The 25,090-nt window shown below is 34.9% G+C and overlaps 1 protein-coding gene across 4 annotated transcripts in view; it reads left to right on the top strand.

Moving 5' to 3' along the window:
- LOC145969467 (uncharacterized) overlaps positions 1–25,090 on the top strand; it is a 62,865-nt gene that overhangs the window by 25,180 nt on the left and 12,595 nt on the right. For all 4 annotated transcript variants that reach the window (XM_083095633.1, XM_083095632.1, XM_083095629.1 and 1 more), the window contains one exon: positions 20,653–20,887. In XM_083095633.1, the coding sequence (XP_082951759.1) occupies positions 20,653–20,887 (235 nt within the window). The remainder of the gene's footprint in view (positions 1–20,652; positions 20,888–25,090) is intronic.

Genomic DNA, 25,090 nt, shown 5'->3' with positions numbered 1-25,090 from the left:
TCCCGAGCGTGAAGCAAGTCTTAATACTGTCTTTATCGTAATGTGCAGTTTTATATCTTCCTGATTGCAGAAAATTTCGTTTTATTGCAAATCATCTGCAATCTGCCTTGATATCTGGCAGAAATTGCTCTTTTTCATACATTTATATAAATGAAAGAAATAGAATACAATAAATAACACATTTTACTTTATTTTAAATAATTTTTAATGTATTTTTTATCAAGCATTAATACAAAACAAAATTAGTATATCAAGAATTATGAAACTCTTCCGATCGATTCGGACAGAATCGCGATGCTAATCTTTTCCGTCGTGCTTCGTGCCATTCGCTTTCTCACAGATCGATCTATGCAGATTACCCTAAGTGAAGAAGAACGATGAGTCTTGTTACAAGAGCCAACTTCCGTCAAGACAATCTCACTTTCAACACGTACCCTTCACACATTCGTCTAAAGCTATCTATTCTTCAACTACCTAGAAAAGAAAACTAATTCACACGCAACTAGCAAGACAGTTGTAAGTGCGAGGATCAATTCGCATCCAACATGCGTGTGCTAAGAAACTGACAGTTATGAAATGTGTCTTATCTCGCGAAAAAATCACGATTTTATAACGATTTATATATATCTGAGTTGATTTGCGAGATGCTGACGGATTTTAAGTTTCGATGTTTTAAATAATTATTGATATTTAAAAATAGGAAAAGATTTGTCATATATAAAAAAGATATAAAGTTTGATACAAATTAATTTAATTTCATAATCCGTATAAAAAATTAAGGGAAAATTAAAATGATGTTCAAATAGTTTTCTAGATATATTTTTAGGTTTTTTTCTACTTTTTGTAGTCTTTTTAATATTCTTTTCAATAGGAATTTTAAAAAAGGATCGATTATTTTCAATGAGAGACATGGAGGAGACATCTGACACGCCGATTTTTTCTTGTCCTTTTTTCATTTTTCGAGAAGAATACTTCTTATGACACAAGAACGTCTTTCGAACACGTTCTTCTTCCACTTTCTCGTAGGCGTTACGCGTTCTATTGAAATGCTATTCGCTCATGCGTGGATGATGATTCATGTGGAAATCCAACGGGTTATTCACTAAGAATAATAATAGAAAATTCATATTAACTACTATCTTAACAGGAGACAGAAGTCCTATTAGATTTGTTGCATAACGTTGATAATATTACTCTATGATCATACGATTATAATACAATTGTGGCATATGAATGCTTTTCTCAGAAACAAACCGCGTCCTTCATTATACATAACGTTGCAACTCGATTAATCTTGCAGTGCGGTTTTATTTTTAGAATAAATAAAGATTATATATGGAATAAAGATCAATATGAAAAACAAGGCAAAAATGATAACATTCCATCTTTAGTAATTAATCCTAATTTGCTGTGCTATAAAAATTACGATTAATTATTAAAAAAATAATATATGCGTCTTTCCAAATACAAATAATTATTCGTCAACTTCTGCAGTGTGTTGTCCAGGCGTGCTTGCATGCAAAGTGCAAATTTCGCGTCGCACGTTCGCTCCAGCTGGCTGACAAATTTCCGCGTACCTCCTGGCGCGTCTCACCATATGCGATCCGGATGCATATTCTCTTGCAAGAGATCGCGCGTTTATTAGTTGCTTCCTTCTTCCTGGCCGCGAGGGCTTCGCGAATATCCTTTCCCAATGATTCAAATTGCGCATATGGCGTGCACGCGTAATCTAATGCGAATCCTGTAATTCTGCGATACTGCCCTGACATTGTGACTTCGTCTTGGTAATATTTAATAAGCATTCTCGCGAAAAGTTAAATTTACATTGGACCGAATTTATATGCAGACAATTAACACATGTGTATTTCTTGCAGGGTCTAAAATTATACGAAAATAAAAAATACGCAACAAAATACGAATATTGCACGAATGTCATAGATAATTTGAATTTTAATTATAATATATATAGTGGAAATTTTTTCTACGAGTATTTTTCTGCTGCAGGAAATTAACTTCATGATTTTATTGTTTGTTTGCGCTGTGATAAATTCGATGTTCTTTTTCTTTCTTTGACTTATTTTTTCTGCGCGGTGTATCTTTATATTCTTGAGCAAGAGCGTTATTCATAAGACTGACCGCCTAAAAGCGTTATCCACAGTTCTATTTTTGAAAACTGACGTCTCAAGGCAATGTTTTGGAAATTTTAAAACATAAGCGGATGTGTTTCCGAGACGCAGGACGTTGAATTACTATAATAATTTTTAACATGAAAGCAGGAAACGCGCTGTTTTTTTCAATCTTTTCGCTGATCCACTCTCGAGTATATATATGCATATGTATTTTATGAATGTTAAAAACGTCATATAAAATGAAAATAGAGAAGGCAAGGATTTTTAGAAATACATATGTATATTATTCGCATACAAGTGATTTATGTCTTAATTTAATTATTTACACAAATTTATTTTATATATTTAATTACTCTCACATACGTGATTATAACGTCGATAATTCCGAGCGTTTTTTGAGAGTTAATTTATTAAAGGCGCGCTTATTGTATTATTAATACATTACGATTAAAACAATCAATGTTATGTGTGTGCTAGGTAAAAAGTAAATATTTGCATTATTATTTATATTATTTATTTAATGCTTAGCTATATAAAATAACGTTAATAATTAATGTACATTAATATTAATTCATTGATGATTTTTATTTAAAGTATATTTAAAACATCTTCTAATTGTATCTTCTAAAAAAATATTATTTAGAGATTTTAAAGACATATTCATATCTATATAATTAATTCAAAGAATGTTATATAACATTTGAGATACAATATTTTCTTAAATGAAATCAGTGTCACTGTTTTAATCAGTAATATTTTTTAATGATTTAGTTTGACAGTATGTTTTATTTAGACATATCTTTTATCTAGGCTGCTTTTATCTTTCGTTCAGCTTCTTGCGCGCAGGAACAGAAATAAATAATAAAAAAAGAGAATTAACGGCGAAGATTTATTTCTTAACATGAACACCGTTAGAAAACTGAGAATAGCAGAAATTATTAAGTATCAGTAATTTTCTCATTATCATTTATTATCGTAACATCTCTACGAAGTAGAATTTAATTTTTTTTAATTGAAGAAAATAACTATCGTATTATAAGAAAAATTAGTATTACTAATTGCAATTATATACTTTATTTTTAAAAAGATAAGGTAAATAAATATTTAAGATTTTTTAATTAAATTAATTTTAATATATACGATTTCACACAATACTTTCTTGCGTTCAATAATGCGTCAGATTAAATTTCTGCCTCTTAAAGAGAACACCCACGATCAGATTGTTCTCTCAACGAGATAAGATTGGTGAATGTAATTTTAAAGCATGTGTTTACAAAGTACGTTTTAATATTGTTAAAGCTATAATGAGCTAATTAATTTGTGGTAGATTTTGAAATAAATTCACGTATTAATACGCATTTTTTCAGTACATCTAGAATTACAATTAATTGATATCTTTAATTATTACGACGCATATTATTGTCACGCCTACAATCTGAATGACTTGATTTATACTGATCGTGTCTATAAAATCTCATACATATATTATGCTCGGTTAAAAGCATAACTCATAAATCGTTATATTTGCAATCACTCCACTTTTTAATTTTATCCAAATATTCATAATTATTATAATTTATTTAAAATTTAATATTGAACTCTTGTGAAGGCTGGTAGTTTGATTTGCTACTAATAAATTGCTTCATGTTTTTAATCGTGATTATATATATTTCTTATTTAATAAAAGATCTCTCTCAGAAAGTTAGAATTAACTCGATAATCTAATGGCACAGTCAGTTCATTATCGTCTAGTTCATAAGGTATTTGTTATAGAGGTGTAGCGGAAGTTCTTTGACAAAATAAATTGTTGTAGCTCTTTTTTAATTGGCAATTAGTCGTCTCCGAGGTCACAGGAAATCGTAGAAGCGATTATCTTCTCAATTTTTAAAAATCGCGCACATTTACACATTACGACTTTTGTGATAGAAAATATATATAATCTTCTGAAGACAGCATGTGAGTAAAAATTAATATGTGACAATTATTTCCTGTTGCTCCAGAGAAATTCAGGTTTATTTTATATCTTATCTTGATCAATTAAACCAAGTGTAAACCAGCAAGTTGACTGAGAATTCTGTCGTGGCAGGTATTAACGGTGGAGAACTATCGATAGTCTTGGAACAGGACGTCCGGTGTGTAGCGAGACGCGCGATAATATCGATACATATTTTTCGCGTTTCCAGCCATGAGAGGCTCGCTAACGAGATCGCACGTCCTGGCGCGATATTAACGAGGAAAGGAAAGTGAACGCGCGTTCCGCTCAAATTTATATTCCAGTGAGGAGGAAGCGTTGTAACCTACCTGCCTACCACCACTTGGCAGGATTTCCAATCTTGCATCATCTGCCGTATCCTTGTCATGCAATTTTCTGTTGCAGCAGCCTGGATTCTTATCAGAACAATTGCCATCAAGAATTCACTGGAAAAAATTCGCAAATATATTGTCATCAATCATATACGTGTGGAAATTTATTCGCACGAGAAATTAATGTGATTTGACTAATTATATTAAAAAGTGTGATTATTTTAGCGCTTGATTAATGCAATTTATTTAGAATCGTGACTGTGCTATCGACGATCTTATAACAGTAAATAGCCACATTTCAGCGATGTGTATCGAGGTGGAAATTTATTTTGCAAATCAATGTGATTTATTCGATTGATTTGATGTTAGACATCTGATCAAAATTCCAAGGATGATCGAAACAACATTTCAATTTTCGACACGCGCACTCGTTCATCGGTGACCACTACACGCGTGTACTACACGCGTTTACATTTCTACGTGCGTGTAACTTCCTGCGGTTACGCATGCTCGAACTCAGATATTTATAGTTAGCTTCTGCCGTCTGCACGACGACCGGAAACGGGTCGATTATATTTAGAGAAAGACTTTACCGATCATAGTATAACCAATTTCGATCATGTTCGCGGCTGATTGCCATTGCGAAGTGAATGATTCCCCCCTCGAACGAACCTTATTCATGGCACGTGCCATCGGTGGACAGATTGATATGATGATTGCAATGGTTCAACATGTGATTATTTGACAAAGACAGCTATAGAGCTATACTTTAGCTAATAAAGGAATACTTAATAAGAAATGCTTTGACATTTCTAATTGAATGTAGAATGCAATATTTCCTATTTGACAAAATAATCAATAATAAATATTCGAAACGTTATTGGATGGGAAAAGAACTTAGCACTTATTAATAATAACTGTCAATATTAAAGAGAGAATATATAAAAAATGAATAAAATTATAGAGAGAGTGTAATAGTATAATAAAAAATTTCATCGTATTAATATCAATAATAATAATATCATAAAAATGATATTGTCGATAGATTCAATAGTTTTCAAATTTATTTTTCTATCGCAAATATGTACATTGAGATTTCAAAAATAAAAATGTGAAATTTAAAACATAATTTCCTTTAACTCTCATTTATGAGAGTTTCTCGGGACACAATATATTTGCGTTACTCCATCGAACAAATTAATAAATCAATAAGTTAATCGTTATTTAACAAACTGTACGTAAACACAAACAACATTCAATTAGATTGTCTTTATGCAAATCGTTTAGCCGCTACTTGGCCCGTGAAATGAACCTCGAATGTCGGTGCAGCTTCTCATCACGCGGGCTATAATGAGCGCAGGTATACGGTACGATGATGAGCGGAGAAAATGAAGGAGCGAGAAGAAACGATCGGAGGAAAAGACGAAGGCATACAAAGGAAGAGGAAGAGAGAGAGAGCAAGAGAGAGAGAAGAGAAGTATAGAGGGAGAGAGAAAGAGAAGTACACGCGCGTACACGCGTGCACGCTCTTTAATTGACTCGGAGATATCCACCCTATCCATAATGCATCCGGGGCTTCTAAACGACCCTAATCGCGGCGAAGAATGCCAAGGTGAGGTCTCCAGCTGCTCTCAAGGCCTTCGCGCGTGACTGTTCGTTTGCGTCGGCTGGAAACTGTATCGCGCTACCCGATGATAGCGAGGAGAGACCTGCAGCACGATGTGCATAATGCGTTTTTGCGCGCGCACAGGGTTACTGCACGACGATATCGAGAGTTGCATCCCAGAATCGCTCACGCGAAACGATCGCCTTTTTTCTTCTCTTTCTTTCTCTCTCTCTCAAGCCTTGATCCTCTTAAGCACGCCGGAGGGTAATGTGATTTCTGTTCGGCATAAGAGCTGGTCGCAAAGGAAACAATCTCGAGCGAAATAAGCGGTCTCGATTTTGATTTTTTTTTAATTTTAAAACACTGCAAGGCGCGTATTTTTTTTTGTACACAGATCAGTGGGCGATAATATCGAGTAATAAAGTAAAAAGAGCCGTGTGATCTTATCATATAAAGAGAATTACGAAAGCTCTTTGAGACTACGTATTTCTTTATTAGGCTGCGGATTCTGTGTAGGTTGGAGACAGAGAGTCGTTCTCGCAAACTTCTTTTCTCCTTATTTCGCTTCCCAAGCTGATCATGGTCTTTTAGGTTGACCGACTTCCGGTGAGGCTTCTTCATCCGGCTGAAAGGTTCGCGGGAAGATTTTTGTGGTAGCTCACTCTTCTCCGTCTCTTCCTTCTGTCTTTCTCTACTTTTTTCCTTTTTTTGACGGTGCAGTCGATGTTCCACACTGTCATTTGAAGTTCCAACTTTGTTGTCCGACATCGGAAGTGTCTCATCCTCTTCCTTTTGCTTTATGCCGCAGATAAATATTCCGAAGCATTCGTGAGAAATCGATTTTTTTGTCACATTTCCGCTCCTTTAATTTGTAAGAAACTTTTCTCTAATCTATCAATAATGTTTCGATAATTGCTCTATATTATGTTTAAGTGTATAAATAAATATTTATTTTTATTTAATGTTATTTAAAATATTTCTAAAAATAATTTATATAATATATATACATATCGCTTATATATGTAATCAGTTTTATTTATTATTTTTAACTCCAGAGACAAAAAAAGACTAGTATTAATGTAAATTTATAAAATTTAAAAGAAAAGGAAAATGTATTACATGTGCAAATTTATATAAATTCACATATACAGATAATTTAAAAAAAAATTGTAAGACGCGTATTACTTTTTTTCAATTTATAATAAGAAAAATGATACTAATACATTGTACGAGAGATATAGATAAATTATTGGAGAATACAACAAAAGTCAGTTCAATTTTCCGAGCTCGATACTGTTCAGATAACCATCGAGTGTTCGATCGACACGATCGATTCGTGGAAGCGCAAACCACCATAATACCCGTACTTTATCCCGCGGAAGCTCTTAATTCTGGATCCCGTCAGAGGCGATCGATAATTACAAGGAAGAAATCGAATGGAGGTGGAGATGGGGAAAAAAAAGTTGTGTAAAGAGGAAATCAGGCATCTGCCAACGGTTGCCTCGTATTAACGATGATGAGCCAACGAGAGGAAAACTGATCATGGGCGTCCAAAAGAATTTTTAAGAATCCGGCGGAAGATTTTCGCATACTGCATATTTGATCACATTATGTACTTAAAATATACCATGATACAAATAATTTAATGTAGTTTAATTTTGATTTATTTATTTTCTTACATGATAAAATTATATGTGAATAATGGTATACTTGATGTAACGCAATATCGTATTCAGTTTCATATGAATAGAGCTGAATATAGGAAAGAAGCTGAAGAATAAGAATTAAAAGAGCAGAGAAATTCTGTTCGTCAACGTAATAACACGCAAATTGCCTTTTAAATTAATTCTATAACTTTTGCTTTCATTCCCTTCTTGATTACAGCCATTTAATATTATTACTATTAACTGTAAGACATGTTTTATGACCTTGTAATATAAAGATTATAATTTTATAAATGTAAAATAAAAATTATAGAATATTATATTCCATGCAATTCCCGTGTGAAATAAAAAAAATATTCTTCATTCGGATACTTTTAGGGCTATTATTCGTTAATGAAACAAGTTATATATAAGTAAAGGGTATTATTAAAAAAGCTATTTATTTTTTCCTACACTAACTCATTACGGAGATAATTATCGGGGAGGGACGACAAATATGAGCCCCTTTCGATGGGCGCCCATGAACGGCGGTAGGCATGGTTCTTCAAGCCATATGGCGCACAAAGCCCGACCAATTCTAGCTGGTGAGGACGAAATCCGATGAGGATGTTGTCAGGATCAGGGAAGGTCATTTTTTGCAAGCTCACCGACCTCGAAAAACACAGCTCGGTAAGCGATGAAACGAAGGGGGGGATCCTGTTGGACCACCGGATGTAGACCGTGGTGATTCCTTCGATACACGAGGGAGCAGACTTTTATCGCGTACCTCAAAAAATTCTTGACAGGCCGGACAGTGTTTTACGACACAGTTGAGTGAGCCTTCAAATAAGAACATTGTGGACAAGATAGCGACATGGGAAAGAAGCTCGTTCGCCATAACTCTAATGAGAATTTGTCATAGCTATCTTTTTTTATCATTTCTTTATGTTTAATGACGAATATTATAAGTGAAAAGTGTGTTTGAGAAACGCGACTATAAATTATAAATTTTATTGTTATCAGTTTATTAATTTTGAAAACTATTAACATCTCGACATTCAATCAAGCAATAAGATAATATGGTTACTTTATCAGGCAATTTTGTCTTTCAGCTACTTGAAATAATCGTTGAAAAAATATATTATTTTTACATGAATTTTTATATTTGAGTGATAATTAGCGAATTATTTTTTTACATTCCATGTAGCAGGATTTCTTTCGCGCATAGTGGATGCTCAGCCATTGATCAGAAGGAAAGAAAAGATTCATTCTTCTTTGCGCTGTTACTAGTTTTCGCCTCGTAGACCATCTTCAGAAAGCGTAGAACCGCTATGCCTCGCTGCCGTTAATTTCCCGTAATAGTTACTCAATAAACAAGAACGTACGGATCTCCCGCAGTTCCCTAATTATTTAGTCGTTATTAATTAGGATTTTTTTGATATAATCTATTAAAATCAAGCATTTCTTAATTTGTGAAGTGTGAAATGAAAAACGATAAAATTAATTAAAAAATGATAAAGAAGAAAATGCTTGTATGAATAAATATATTTTATTCTATTTACATTTTTAATTATATTTTATTCTATTACATTTTTTAATTATAAAGAGATATTTGAAATTATATCAAAAATAATCGAAGTTAAGGTTTAATTGTATATGTTTCAAAATTGCTTCAAAGTTTAATTCGAACGCATTTATTCCTTTAAAAGCTTATTGGATCACACACATATATATAAGCCACACAGACTTACTTTAATTTTTATAAACTTTACGTGCACATTGCTCCACGACCGTAAATCTCAATTTTACGGTATCGCATAATTATGAAACGAAATGCTATTGCACGCTCTCTCGCCTTTTTTTTAGCAAGAAATGTTTCTCGCCGGCCGGAAACGAGAGTCGTTTGATCCTTTGCGCACGTCGCGGTGGTGATGAAATAAATCGTCATGCATCAAGTCTAATATAATGACTCGGCAAAAAGAGGAATATTTGTATATAAGGAGATAATCAACTTTTTCATCAGCAGATCTATTGCTATCGTTTTTTCAAAAATTGATGAATTCTGTTTAATTATTAATCTAGTTGAGAACAACAAAGAATTACTTTAGCAGATTATAAAATAATTTCTCGCTTCACAAGCTCCAATTTTTATTTGTACGAAAAATATGCGATATATCTTATTTTTTTATTATGGCATATTTTGTTTTAATAAATATATAAGTAGCAATGCCTTGCGAAAAATATATTTTTTAAATTTAATAAGTATTCTTGTCTTCAGCTCGGAATTCATAGCGAATGATAGGAAATGGGAGTCGATTAAAGGAAAAGATCGACCAGGACGAATCGAGGCGAATTAAATGGCACACAATCATGCGACTTTTTTCTTTCAGAAATCGCGTTATCAACATTTTATCGTATAGCTCTCAATTCAGCGTTGAACACAAAGAATTCAAGACGGCAATATACGTAAAGAAACGCACGATCGCGGCGGAACAAGATTCCAGACTCCGCTAATAGCTCGCTTCCGCTTACCATGTACGCGCAAATCGCTGAAGAACGACGCGAGTATTGAAGAAGCCGAAGCTCGCTCGCAACGCGCTTCGTGAAGATCTTGTATTCCTTCTCTTGGACGTGCCGTGCACCGGCCTATTTTCCACAGTACCAAGTTGGAGCTCACCTCCGCGGCTCTCCGATCTGATGACTCGATAAGATGACGACAACTCGCTTTCGCGGAAACCCGTGTATTGTAAAACGCCGCGGTTCTCCTCTTTACTCTTGCGCGCTTGCAACCGCTCTCTTATCTACATCGCGCTTCTTAACCGTTAACAAATTTCGCATTGTTGTCAGCTTTCGTAACGCTAATTGCCTTGGATTAAGGCGCCGAAGGAAAAATTTCAACGTTAACCGTATTGCGAAATAATTAGGATTTCAGATTTACGTGAAAAATTTTCAGCCAAACAGCTGACGTGAAATTGACTGACAATGAGGAGAACCTAGAACTTTTCCAATCCTCGTATAACATTTGCAAGAAAAGATAAAAATGTTTCATCGTAACGATTTTTTAGGATATTAATTTTGTAATAATTATTATTAATTTTTGTGCATGATTTTTTTTAAAGAACTTTCCTCCTTTCCCTTTCTCTTTCTGTCTGACAATGAATGAAGAGAGAGGCTACCAGCGTGATGCAGAGGTCCTTAAACCCGGCTGACGAGACGCGCCCGCCCGCCTTCCTTCGTGAGGAAGGAAAGCGAGATACGCGAAGGTTACGTTTCCCATGGCTCGATAAACAGAGGACACGGAACGAGAAAGGCGAGGCACCGTCGCCGCCGGAAACGCTCGTTTTCCAGCGAAGATAGCAAATATCTACCACGTCGCGCGCGATCTCGACGCGTTGCGGGGATTATATAGCGCTCTCTCTCGCTTCCGCAGGTCGGCGCTCCCTTAAGTAAGGGCGCCGAGATAGCGTGACGGAGGTGCTGGTGCCCGCGCGCAATCGGCCCGCTTGTGGTTTTAAGCAGATAATGGCGCCGTTACGACTTTGTTACACTGTTTGCGTATTTGCGCTCGCCAACGCCGGGAGAAAGAGGCGTGCACCTCTCTCCCGTGAGAATTCTCACCGTAATTTATCCCAGTTACTACTACACGCGACGTTTCTCGCACTGCGACCCGCGATTTAATATCTGGTCCCTTAATCACGCACTTCGGAACTTTGTGCATATTTGGCAAAAAATTTTCGACGGCAAGACGCACACACTCTTTGCTTGAAATTACTTTTGTTAAAATTAAATACAAGTATTTTACGGATTGGAAAAGATTAATCATCGAAAGTAAAAAGAAATATTTATCTCTCGACGCGTTAAAAAATATCATGAATCAAATCTCTAATTATTGTGAATTGTGTAGAATGTGTGTAATTGTGAAGAAAATCAAACACGTGAAAAAGAATGTGTCATTGCAATTGCACAAACAAACAAGTCCGTACACGACGTCGGTGCATCGCCGGTGCATCCATCTGTCATTCATCGACGAGGCGTACAATGAATAAGAAATAATTTATGATAATTATGAGCGGTACATCCAACGGCGCATGGAGTCATTATCGCATCCGAAGGCTCGTTTATACATCGTAGAAGGTAGCAACACATGCCGTTCTGGTCACGCGAATGATGCGACGAAGTCACACGGATGCATTTTGACGCGGCGCAGAAGGCGAGATTCATAATTCATACAATTCATTAGCTTAAGCTCATTATCCAGAAATTCTTAATGTTAATGCATTTGCTGCGAATATTCATTTTTAATATTTTTGATATAAAATGTCTATTTTTAATCTTTAAAGAGAAATTAAAATCTGCATGTTTTTAATAACATAAAAAAAATAGAAGCATTATTATATAATTTTTTGAGAAAAATATGTGAATTATAATTATCTGAATTATAATTATATTATCTTATATTACAGAGTTAATCGTGTGTGTGGAAAAAAATATTTTCGAAGGAATTTATTATAAAAATATTAAGGGAGAAATATAAACACTACAAATTTATACAAATGTTTGTATATGGAACGCGTTTGTTATTATTATCGTAATTTATTGAATTTCGATATCAGAGGTTCGCGTATGCGATTAAGAGCTCTCAATCGATTTCTCTCTCGCTCGCTCTTACTTTCGATTTATTTTTGCTTGTAATGCGGTTTATGTTCGAGTTCCTCTCTATCAGCTTGATATCGGTTTACTCGGCTCTCCTTGTAAATAGGCATTCAACACCAACTCGAGATTCTTTTATATGTGCTCAGCTACAGGCACGCGAATATAATTGTACAGGGTGCTACAAAACCATCAATTCAAAACAAGTTTAGCAAAGATGCAATGAAACAGTGCATAATAATGCTTCTTGTGTCGATATAAATTTTTCATGTCTCAGTAAAATTGCCGTTAAAAATATGACAGAAAAAGAAATAAAACTTTATTTTTTCACGATTTTATCCTATACTAGAATTTTTTATCCAAAATTAAATTTTTTTTGAGATGTTGAAATTTAAACAACTTTTACCTATACATTTTATGATTACACATTTTTAAATTATATAGTTCGTCTCATGAATTAAATAGTATTTTTTCTCATATATATTAGAATCAATTTCGAAGTGATCGAATAAAAGCATCTATTGACATATGCACATGAATCAATTTCAAAACGACCTGTATCTCTCCATGTGCATATATGTATATATAACTCTTTATCTGCTTCGATACGGACTCGTCAGAGGCTCAGGTGACTAACATGAGAATGACCGACCGGCTCTGGTAGATCTCTTTAGCATTCTTTCTTAGCGATAAGTCGAGATGACAAACGCAAATGCGAGGGGTGTCTCCCCCTCCTTCATGATGATTCCGATTATTTATATTTTACATCATCCACACACGCTGTAATCGTATTTTCCTACGAATTATTTCAACACACGAATATGGCTGAATTATATACATATGTGTGCGCAAATTATTCTTGCTGATAATTGAAAGCTAGCTACAATTATCTCAATTTTTAATTTTTATAAATCGTCTATAACTTTGATTTATCTCAAGTGGCATTTGCAAAAATTATTATTATCGTAGTTTACAAATTTTACGAGCTCGAATAATGTTAGATGTTTTCTTTTGATGCATGATGGATACAGAAAAAGATGCGGAGAAACTTGGATACAAATTCGGTCAAAGTAATTGGAAAAAAAATGACACGATCCACTTCCTCGTGTGTCACAGAAACTCTTTACGCGAAAATAATGGACTTAGCGATCGCTTAGGTGCTCATTAACCGTTCCCGGGAATCTCAAAAATGCCTCCCTAGATTCGCGCTGTCGTTGCCAAACCGGTGATTACTAACTGTACCTGGATTCGCGTACTTTCTTAAGTAAACGAGGCATGCAGAGCCCACCATTAACGGGTCTCGAATCACGGTAGTGATCTCGCTACACGGTACATACGCTGCTTATCCTGTGCATCTACGCCACAGCTCGACGAGTCTCGGGTGACCAACAAACATGAGACTCAAATGCTTCGTAGCTTTCGCACTCGGCATTCTTACAATCGAGATAACCGACGACGCTGATGTCACCGGACATAGATTTACCGTCGAAGCAATCGCTCGACTTCTTCCTTCCACGATAACCTGCGTAAGAGATCGTGCTAGACATAATAAAACCTGTCGTGTGCGCGTTTGCATTACGTGACCTGGGAAGGCACACCTTCATTCATCGTTACTAAATAAGCGTGACGTTATTCAAGCAAATTTCTCATTACGTTTTATTGTACCTTCTATTTCGACTGCTTGATTAAAAACAACAAGTCATGATCATTCAATAGTATTTAATTACGAATGACTTGCGTTGTAATTACGTTCTCGCAAAAATTGTTTTGGACTTAGTTTGACACATGTTCGCCAATTACACAAGTTGTATAGAAGTTGGGAATAGGAAATTGAGTTGACAGTTAAAAATTTTCAATTCGCCAAGATGAGAGTTAAAATGACTTCCTTGAAAATGATCTTGTAATTTTATCTTCCAACGTGTAGATATGTATGTACGATATGAAACAGGTATAATATTTGTAACTTTATCGTCAGATATTTTCTTATGAAATATAGTATAGCTCAAACACAAAATACCGTAGGAAGCCGTTAAATTTATTATGATACGGTTTTGTGACGCAAAGATAAATATGTCTCTCAGCGGTGATCTGCTTGTCACGCATAAATGAGATTACAGAGAAGATTATGGCCTCCATAAGAGTGTTCGGTCGGAGATTGCCTTCCTCTTCAAAAAGATATTGATGATAAAATGTGGCCATGTTTGTCGTTATATGTCGTCGCGAGAATTGTTACTTGTTATATTCCCAAGTAAATTTTTTTCAAAGAAAATAAAAATAAATTTTGCGATCCGGAGATCCGAAGGTTCTTTCTCAGAGCCAGAGATTTCGAACCAGAAATGACAATTCTGCTTAAAGCGATTCGCGTCTCGGCCCGAGCAGCTCTCGAAATACAACTGATCGACGAGCGGTCGTTAGTAAGACAAACAGAGACAGGTATGTGGAAGGAGGGTGTAGAGCGAGAGTCGAAACAGGAAGAAGAAGAAGAGACAGAGGAGTTCGACTTCTCTTGCTCGCGCTCTTCTCCGTGCATTATACATACAACTAAACTCGGTGGTCTCGGGTTCCTGAGAAGCGAGAGGCCTCATAACTCTAGGACCCCGTGCCGCACCGCGTGCCACACCTTTCGCACGGCTTTGAAGTCACCAGCTAGCGCGAGCACCGGCCAGACCCGAAGAACGTGCCTTCCTCCTCCCCCGGGACGGTCGGGAACCGGCGGGGGCGCGATTATACAGCGGAACCGGCGGCGCCGGGGATTTATCGAAGTTGTCGCCGAGAGTTTAGCTTAGCGCAGCCCGTCTTCCCTCCTTTTTTTCGGCCATAGATAATGGTGCGAGACGTGGGAGTAGACCGCGGGGCTGGTCGCCGAGCATCGTTTTAGCATATAATTTCTTTCTGACAAGGAAGCAAGTATAAGTATAGCTGTGCAAGTATAGTTGTGCTGCACTGGTACAATAAAATACATATGGCACACGTAGAGCAGATATTTTTATCATACATTCCTATATTGTATGAAAGTAGTTTGTGTAAACCTATATAAACTATTTTATTTTAATCTTTAATCTTAAATATATTCATAAAATAATACAATGCACAAGTATGTGGTAATATCTGAAACGTTATGTATTGTATCATGAAGAAAATTTATCTCTAGAAGTTTTCTAAAAATATCATAATTAAATTAAGAGAGATTTATATTTAGAAAAAGTTTTGTTTTATCGCATTTGAGAGTTTAACTCTTAATATAAAAATCTGAAGCATGACAATCATACATTTATGAATAAATACAATCTAAGTGTTTTACACAACTTTCTATCAAGTGACTTAGCGTATTATTGCTCCAAGCAATTCGATTATTGCGCGCTTTTGAAATGATAGACCCCGACTTCGATAAATCATTGTGAAATTATGATAGCGGCGCGACATGCACACATACACAAGTGCAGCTCGTGTCTTTCGAGCCGTTATTAAACAGCATTAGCTGCAACGGTGCACTCGATATACCGGGCCACACCTTTCGCACGGTTTTGAAGTCTGACCTCCCGATCTAATGGAAAGTGCTAGCGATCTTCTGGCAGATATTACGGCCGTAATTTGAAGATCGTTTCTCTCTCTTTCTCTCTCTCTCATACATCTCGAAGCTCGGGATCGGATCGAGCTTGGAGATGTCGAATTAAACGCCGAGAAAACGGTACCCCTGATTCGCGCGCAAAGGTGAAATTCAACGATCGCTGATATTTCATAACCGATACGATCTTGGTCTCGTCGATTTCCATTATACGGTTTAAGATCGTCCGATCTTCGATTTATTCTACCATTATTCTACCATTCATGATGAATGATCGCGAAATCACTGCGTCCATCTTCGCGCCAAGTCAGTTTGATCACGACTGATTTCCCAATATGGAGAGGAAATCGATAATTTCTCAATAATCCCTTAATCTCGTGATTTTTAATCTCGTTGATCTTTAATCCCTTTGAATGAAAATATTTTAGTACTTGCGACACATACATCAAACAGCATTTAATTTTACAATACAAATTGTTTTTGCATAATTACATTTTTATATTCGTGATAATTTATTGAAGACTTGTAAACTTATATTTAATTAATAATTTTTTTATGTTAATAATATAATAAATAGGATCAATATATTCGCAGTTAATAAATTTTGAGTTATTCATATAGGATAATTAATTTCTAAAAAATATCGCGTCTTTTGATCCGAGAAACACCGGTATAAAGGTAGAGATACAGCGGAGGCAAGCCGCTTCTTAAAATAATGCGTGGTTGCGTCCCGTACTCTCTGGACTCAAGCCTCTAATTTCCAGAGCGATCATTCGGCATATCGAGTCTGTTGCATTCATTAAGAATTCACCAGGAGGTACGGATTAAGGACCCTCCTGTACGCGAACACCTGGTATCTCTTCACGAGATGGAACTTAAATCGTCCGACGAAGGAATGCGTAGTGGCGAAGGAAAGGTTGAAAAGGAAATCTCGGGTAATCATGGCGGAGAGATGAAGGGGACGTGAATGGAAAAAAGTGAATGGACTTGACGAGAGAGGAAGAGCGAGAGAAAGAGAGAGAGAAAACAATAGTTGTCTACTTCATCGAAGCAATCTTATAATTGAGTTATTTTCCAAATTGATGAAATTGCTAATTTTAATTTTTACCATAACGCTTTAGAAAACATAAATTTTTCCAATAGAGAGAAAAATCAATTAAAGCTATATTTGAAAAATATCTAAAAAATATCTAAAATAATTTTTTTAATAAAAATTTTAATAATAATCTTCTAAATAACAGTTTAAAATTCCTTAAAATATGTTTTTAGAAGTCATAATTTATACTTAAATAAAAAAGAACTTTTTTCGAAGCTGTTACTTTAATCTTGCATCGCATCTTAACGATCTGAAATCTTCCAAAGCAAATGTCAGTTATTTTCAGTATCTAATTAATTATCAATATCATATCCATGTCATCGTAGAAAACTAGATTTCCATTACCCATAATTATGCAGATCGACAGAGGAATTTTTTTCCCAGCACCTTCAAGCATCTCAAAATATGCTTCTCACGAACGCCATAAGTGGAAGACACGACAGCGCGATGCATGACGCTCTCTAATTATAATGTGCGATGGTTCTTAGATAAGATTAAAGATCCATAAAGAGAGCAAAGTGGAATATCGATTACCAACTATCCATCGATAATCCCGACAAATAGCTATATGCAAACACTTAGTCTGAAGACGTAAGATCGACCGACGATGCAGATTTAAAAAAAACGAGGAGAAGGAATAAGAAAGAGATTGCGAGGATGAAGTAGGGAATGAAGGTCGCACGCATAAGAGGGGCAGTTGATCGTCCTTTATGCAGATGAAAGAGAGCGATAAGATGGAGCGTGGACGCATGCACGCGAGAAAGAATGAGAGAAACGCCTTCTACCGGAACCAAAAAGTCGTCCGAGTAATTGCGACGCATCGGCCGACTGGGTCGGCACCCATGGGCGGATGCGCGCGAGGAATGCATCCCTGAGGAAGGAAACTGCGCGCAAGACTTGGTCGCGTCGCCCGGGGGATTACGTCCCTCGAACATGCGGACATTGAATACGATCGAGATTGCACCGCACCGATTTTCTCGCGTCTCTCTGCATATTGATGGCCGTTCATTAGGGCGGAAATTACGCTTCGAGATAAATTAATGTTACGTACGCAAGTGTATTACACTAACGGCTTACATCCGCGACAAGATTCCAACGAATGAAAGAGATTTTACATAGACTTCTTAATAAAAATTTAAAAAAAAATTACCCTAATATAATTTTTAGCTTTTCAATATTCAACTCTCTTCTCTATTTATTGGTAGTCAATTCACTCATTTATGAAAAAGATCTTTAGTGAATATAAAATCTATTTAAATATAATAAAATTTATATAAATTTAAAATCGTGCTACAGAAGTATTAAAAAATTATATGCTTGTGTAAAAGAGATTTAATTTTAGCGATTTCTTTCGTCAAAAATACAATAAGAACAGTCAAAGAATCGAGACGAACGCTTGGTCGCAATAAGAGCGCGTTATTCGCACAGATCGTCGGAAGATACACGTGTATAAAGGTACACTGCACGTAAGTGCTGCTGAGAAAGGTTTGTGGGAAAAACTTGATCCTACTTCCGTCGCGTTTGTGGCCCTTAATAAGATAGACGTAAGTCAATGATCGTCTTTTCTTTCTACATTATTTATTTTCTTTCCCTGTATGGCATACATATCGTGCCGAGGCTTTCGCGTGTCACTACGTCGACTTTAATTATCTATCAATTAATTAACATCCGGAAACGCTAAACGTTCGTAGAAAGAATTAAAGAATTTTCGATTTTCTTATTTTACTGTAACAATTTAAAATCAAAAGACTTGATGCATTCGTGTTTTTATTATATACGATTATTTCTCTATGTCAATTATTATTTTAATGAAATGTCTAAATAAGCTAAATAAGAAATAAGAAATTATGATCTGCTTGTGCATCATTGAAGCTTATTTATATGAAGATTCTTTTATGAAGATTTTTTTTATTCGTGTTCTGTTTTCTATGATAGGCTCTTATTTGCCAGTTTTTTCCGTTATGTTGTAGAGACTTATTTGTAGACTTTCTGCCTACCATCAACTAACATTTAATCATTTAATCAACGGCTATTCCTATTTTCTTACCTACTTCATGTTTTGACAAATACTATCATTATGATTACGCGTTTGTGATTACGCTCCAACAGTTTTTGCAGGTGTGATCTTTCTTTTTTGCAATTTATGTATTTCCTCGGGCACGGGATATATCTCGCTGTCGTTCAGCCCACGAGAAAGCTAATTATAGTTCGCAGGACAATAATAACTGAGAAGATACGTTTTTTTATTCATCATATATATATGCATCTCGCCTGCTAGAAATCTTTCGCAAGATCAGGTTTTTAAACCGCTACCTATTACAATCACAATGTTGCACGATTCATTGGACGAAGGAGAGAATATTCGCAACACAAAAAATATATATACGCACAATATTTCTCATTAATAATCACAATAAACGCATGGACTGCGAAAGCTTTGATCATAATTCTGCTTTTATTATAGCGTAGATCATGCGTGAAGTAATTTACGATGACGCTTTTTGCATGAATATTGATTGTAATGAGAAAGAGAGAAACATGAGAGAAAAAAGATCGCTGGGAAGCCGCATTGATTTTTGCTTGACTTCCAATTACAACGAGCATGTTTTTCAATCAGCGCTCTGTTAAAGAGAATCTAATATTTCACGAATATTCTTCAGATACAGACAAGTAGAATTTTCACTGCAAAATACATTTTCATAAATTAAGATCTTTGAAATTAAAGTTGAAAGAAATGGATTTTTTCTCTGAAATTTTTATTATATTTTATTATATTATATTTATATATTAATATTATTATATATTATTATTATATACGTATATTATTTTTATATTATTATTATTATTCTTACATATTATTATATATATGATTTTTATTATATTATATTTTATTATATTCAAACTAGTTTTATAAAAAATAAAAATTTAAATTTTCTTTAAATTGTTTGAATATATTAAAAAAGAAATAGATAAAAATATTTCTAATACTTTTAGATTTATTAATGACTGAATAATAAAAATTATATGTTACAATAATCTTTTTCTTTACGCGTTAATCTCGCCAAATGTAACTTTTATATATATATATATATATATATATATATATATATATATATATATATATACATATAGAAGGTAGAAAGCATAATATTGCTCGTCGCGAGTTGACTGGTAATCCTACCTGTCATCGTCACACCTGTCTCTTGCGACTACTTAGTGGTAACGTTAATAACCTTTCACGGACTGCTGAATGCAGAACATGTGAGTGTCTGAGCACGAATTTAGTTACCATTTTGAATGCCATAACTCTTCACACGATTACAGTATTGTATCTACTTGATAAAATGCTATGTATGTGCAATACATAATTCATAATATAATTTCAAAATAAATATATCTAAAGTTATAATCTACGATACTTTATATTTTTTGTACGATTAGAGATGACAAAATAACTTAGAGATAAATTGTGCTTAGAATTTATTTTTCATTAAGTGAATTATTTAGGATTATTTTCATTAAATTGTTCATGTTAACGAAAGTGAGATATACAAATAAATGCTACAATTTAACGCTCAATTATATCAGCATCTTGCAAAATTTAACATTTAGCAATTTAGATAGCTAGCTCTAATAGAGATTTGTCCTCTTCATTTCAGATGATACCGTAGTCACGAGTGAGGTTTTCCAAGATTACGATCCTCAGTTCACGGTGGGCTGTTACTTTCCTGCGGAATTCCAGGGTGAATTCGTAACGCAGGTGAGCGGAAAGGGCGTCGGAAGCATGGCGAACGAGCCTATTCAATATTCTACTGTAAACATCACCTTCAACGCGATACCGGTATGGGGCTATTGCCACAAGAAGGTCGGCGATAACGTGCTGTTAATGGACAGGTCAGTTAATTCAACGAATTACGAACATTTCCTACATCAAAGAAAGTGTTGAGATTCCACTTAGCGATTAATACGGTGAATAATTAGAAAAGTCGTGCCGACAAGCGATTCTATAGGATCTATCGTTAAATCAGTAGATTAGTGAATTAATGTAGCAAAGATAGCACTAATCGCTCGATATACTTTCTTCGATGAAAAGTTAATTAACATGTGAAATTAATTTATTATATGAAAAATTTGAGGCGATTCTCAAATTAAATTTAAAAAATGAACAAAATTTTGAAAGTTTAATTTGGGATTTAATTACAAAAATATTTAATAGTAAATTCTTGCAATTTGTGATAAGTAATGATCTCCAATTGCATGCAATTTATTAATATTAGTTTAATTTATTTGACAAATTTATATGTAACTTATTTTTATCACTATTTTTAAAAAATAATCTGCACATTATCGTCATTTTTATTTATAAATTTTATGAATTTCGAAAACTTTGTTTTTATATTTTACTAAGCATTCTGTGTAGGTGAATTATAAAGTAGTACATAACTACATTTTTTCATCTTTATCAACCTGACACGTTAAGACATCCAAACTAAGGTGTTAAAGTCTTAAAAGCCGCGAACGATCGTTGTGAAAGTTTACAGACACATAAAAGTCTTGAAAGCGCGGCACCATAAAACATCAAAGTTCTGATTTATTGATAAAACAAAAAAAAGAACAGAATTTAGGTTGACGCGTTCGAAGAACGATGGCATACTCGGTTTAAAAGTAACGGTATATTTGTACAGAACGATGCATTTGTAGTTAGGATATCTGCGACGTACACGTAAATGCTGTTAAATGGGACAGCGAAATAGTGTGGAAAGAAACGATGTCTGTCGTTAAACATGTTTCTAATGATGTCGAACCTCAGAATCTTCACATTTTCTTATCAACACTCGAAATGCTCTGATGCGTTGCATTCTATGGAATGTTTAATGCTAAGATTATGTACGAGAGAAACTAATGCATTTTATATACATTCCAGAATTATATAGCATGCATATGTTTTTGCCAATTGCAAAATTTAAATAATAATATAACATTGAAATAAATATCATTTTTCAAATATATACAACATGCTTATGTAATTGTGTATATTTTATATTAAACTTTAAAGTTTTATGAATAATTGGATTTTTTTGGACACAGAATTATTTTGAATCGGCAATTAATTTGACGAATGTATTACATGAAGTTAACGAATTTTACATGTGTTAGTAGAATTTTAATCAAAAAAATTTAATTACTAATAATATTATAAAAATTACTAATATATAATATTATAAAAATTGAAACAATTAAACTTTCACTGAAATTTGTTGAAATATTTATAATAAAAAAATGCGTAATTTTTACTGCTTTCTATATAAGTCATTGCCAGTCTAGACGGGAGAATGTGGGCGGATCATTTGCGCTCAGAGAGGGGTGAGGTTTTTTTATCAAAAAGGTAGAGAACTCGGTGACGACGGATATTGCCGTCGCGGAAAATGGAAAGGGTGTGAAGGGGTTAAGGTTAAATTAGCTTGCCAATGTCTTCTAGGATGCCACGACGTCTGCGATTCGTCTGAAACAAAAATAGCCGGCTTTCCAGACACTCGTGTCGCATGCGTATTGCAAACCTGAGCTAATTCTAGAAACAGGACGAAAGCCGTAAAACAAAAAAGAAATGAAACATCAAGTCCTCTCCGCATCCTAAATCGACATAGCTTCAACATTGTCTCCTTGAGAAAAGAGAGAAGAAGAGGAGGGAGAAGGGGGAAAGAAATCTTTTATTTTCGGGGAAGGAGAGACACGATTAAATGTTAAATATATTTATAAAACTGTAGCTACCATTTTTTGAAAAGTCGAATGTTTTTATTACAATTTTTATGTATTTTTTTATTAATTCATAAGTATTTAAACTAAAATATATAAATCTTCGTTTATATATTTTAGAAAAATGAAATGAGAAAATAGATAAAAATCGCCCAGCTATTTCGTTAATCAATAGATTCCCAGAGAATTTCAATGTTGCATCTCATAAAGATCCAAAGTTCGAGAACCTCGTCGCGCCAATCGATAGTTCTTCGATGCATCTGGACGCTCACGAAGTCATGTGGGTGTTGTCCGCTCAAGTATGCATAAATTGGCATACACGTGAGAGTCTACCCCTTTCTCTTCTTCTTCTTCTTCTCTAGACACGATCGTATACTTCGCGATTCACGTTGAATCGTTAACGAGCTACCACGCTATGAATATTCCGAGAAATCATATCCTTGGTTGTCTCTGTTATCGTCACTGTTGAATTTACTTTTGGAAAAATTCTTTTTCAAGTTTGCAACGTGATATTATATTTTATGAAAATAAACCTTATGAATCGAAATATAAAAACAAAAATGTAATAAATTTTTGATTTTTTAATGTTCATCGTATTTGATATGTAATTATAATGTTTAATTCGTGATATTTAAATTAATGTAAATTCGATTATTTTATTTCTTGTCATTTAGCCGAATAAATCATCGTAATATGAATAACGATGTGTCGTATAATTCTCGCTGAAGGATTTATTACACGGACAGATAGATAATTTGAATAATAAGTAAATGACTCTGCGATTACTATTACATATGTGTCACTCGAGGCGCTTGCTTGAGATTTGATCGCGATTTAATTGCCGTGCATTTTTTCCTCCCATCGCAATACTCCGTTTAATTGATCGTATGTCCCAATGCAATTTTTATAAAACGTGATCATCACGCGTTATTTAAACGACGTTCGTGCGTATATCGCGAACATAATCCCTACGAGCAAGGCCGCAGCTATTAAGCGATAATCGCGGCTCGTAATAATAATTTGCTGGAGCGACAAGCAATACGCTGCGAAAGCTGTATGCAGAATTCGCGTAAATTATCTCTCCACCGCCCGCGGTTGTCGGCAATGTTCTCACACAGAGGATGATCGCTATATTCCGCGTCTGCCGCGAGAATTTCCTAGAATCGCCGACAAATACGCGACAAAGTACGGTTGGTCTGCAAGGATTATAATGCGATCACATGCATCCAGCTTACATAGTTATAAACGTGGTAACATTCGAAATGTGTATGATTGTTAAACATAATATAATTATTAAAATATAATATAATTATTAAACATAATATAATTATTAAAAACAGGATGTTAATTATTTAATCATCTGGGAAAGACGAAAAGATAAAAATTATTATTTGTTTCTAGAATTCTATAAAAATTCATAAAAATTCATAAAAATTTTATAAAAATTCAATTTTTATTTCCGAACTCTTCCGGAAATATTGTCGATCACACAATATTATGTCAATATGAGAGAAAATGCTGACGTTCGCTCGTGAACCGTCCGATACAACGCTTGCTTATGCGTTTCGTGGCATAACAATCGCTCTAAAGCCGTTGAAAAACGGCATCGGAAGAGAATACATCGTCGCCGGGGATGCTGCAAGCTCGCGCGCGCTGAACGGGCCCCACCTCCAGCGATTGGATAGAACAGAGGGCCTGTTGCATACCATCTTCTATCATTAATCTCCGTGAAGACGGAGGAGTGACTAGCCGAAGATGGTACGAGCGTCTCTCCTCCAGTTTCCATGTATCCCGCCTCCGTGTTCTCTAGGTTCGCGTTGACGACGCTACGAGTTAGCTCTTCTCCGGGATCACCACGCCGAGAACAACAACGTGCCGCATATTTCTTAAACTGGCTCCATGCACGCCTCATTTGTCACTCTAATTGTGAGGCGTAGGGGTCTGGATTCCGACTCCGTTGACAATCGGTTGAATCGTTCATTATAGTAAAAGCATACACGCATAAACTCACGAGAAATGAAACGTACAAGGAATGCCATTTAATGATAATTATGGTACACAATCATTGTAGAAGATATTTAACATAGATATCGATTATAAGAAGAGAATAAACATTTCTTTATGCGAAATTGTAGAATTTTTGTTACTGCATTGCGTTCCGTTTACGTGATTTGTCGCTCGTGTGAGACACAGCCTTACAGTGCGTGCACAGCTATGCAAATTTGGTTCGAACGTAATTTACATTTCGGGTCAGTGGGATACCACAGTCAGATGATGATGATGATGACAGTTTCGCGAAGAGCGAACGCAATTCCAATTGTATGTAATTTAGTTAGTAGATAA

Source organism: Camponotus vicinus, unplaced genomic scaffold, assembly GCF_025532165.1.
Source record: "Camponotus vicinus isolate PSW18456_S1 unplaced genomic scaffold, iyCamVici1.0 SCAF_3, whole genome shotgun sequence".
NCBI lineage: Eukaryota > Metazoa > Arthropoda > Insecta > Hymenoptera > Formicidae > Camponotus > Camponotus vicinus.
Note: the sequence above shows the minus strand (reverse complement) of the source record. Positions and strands in the feature narration are given on the sequence as shown.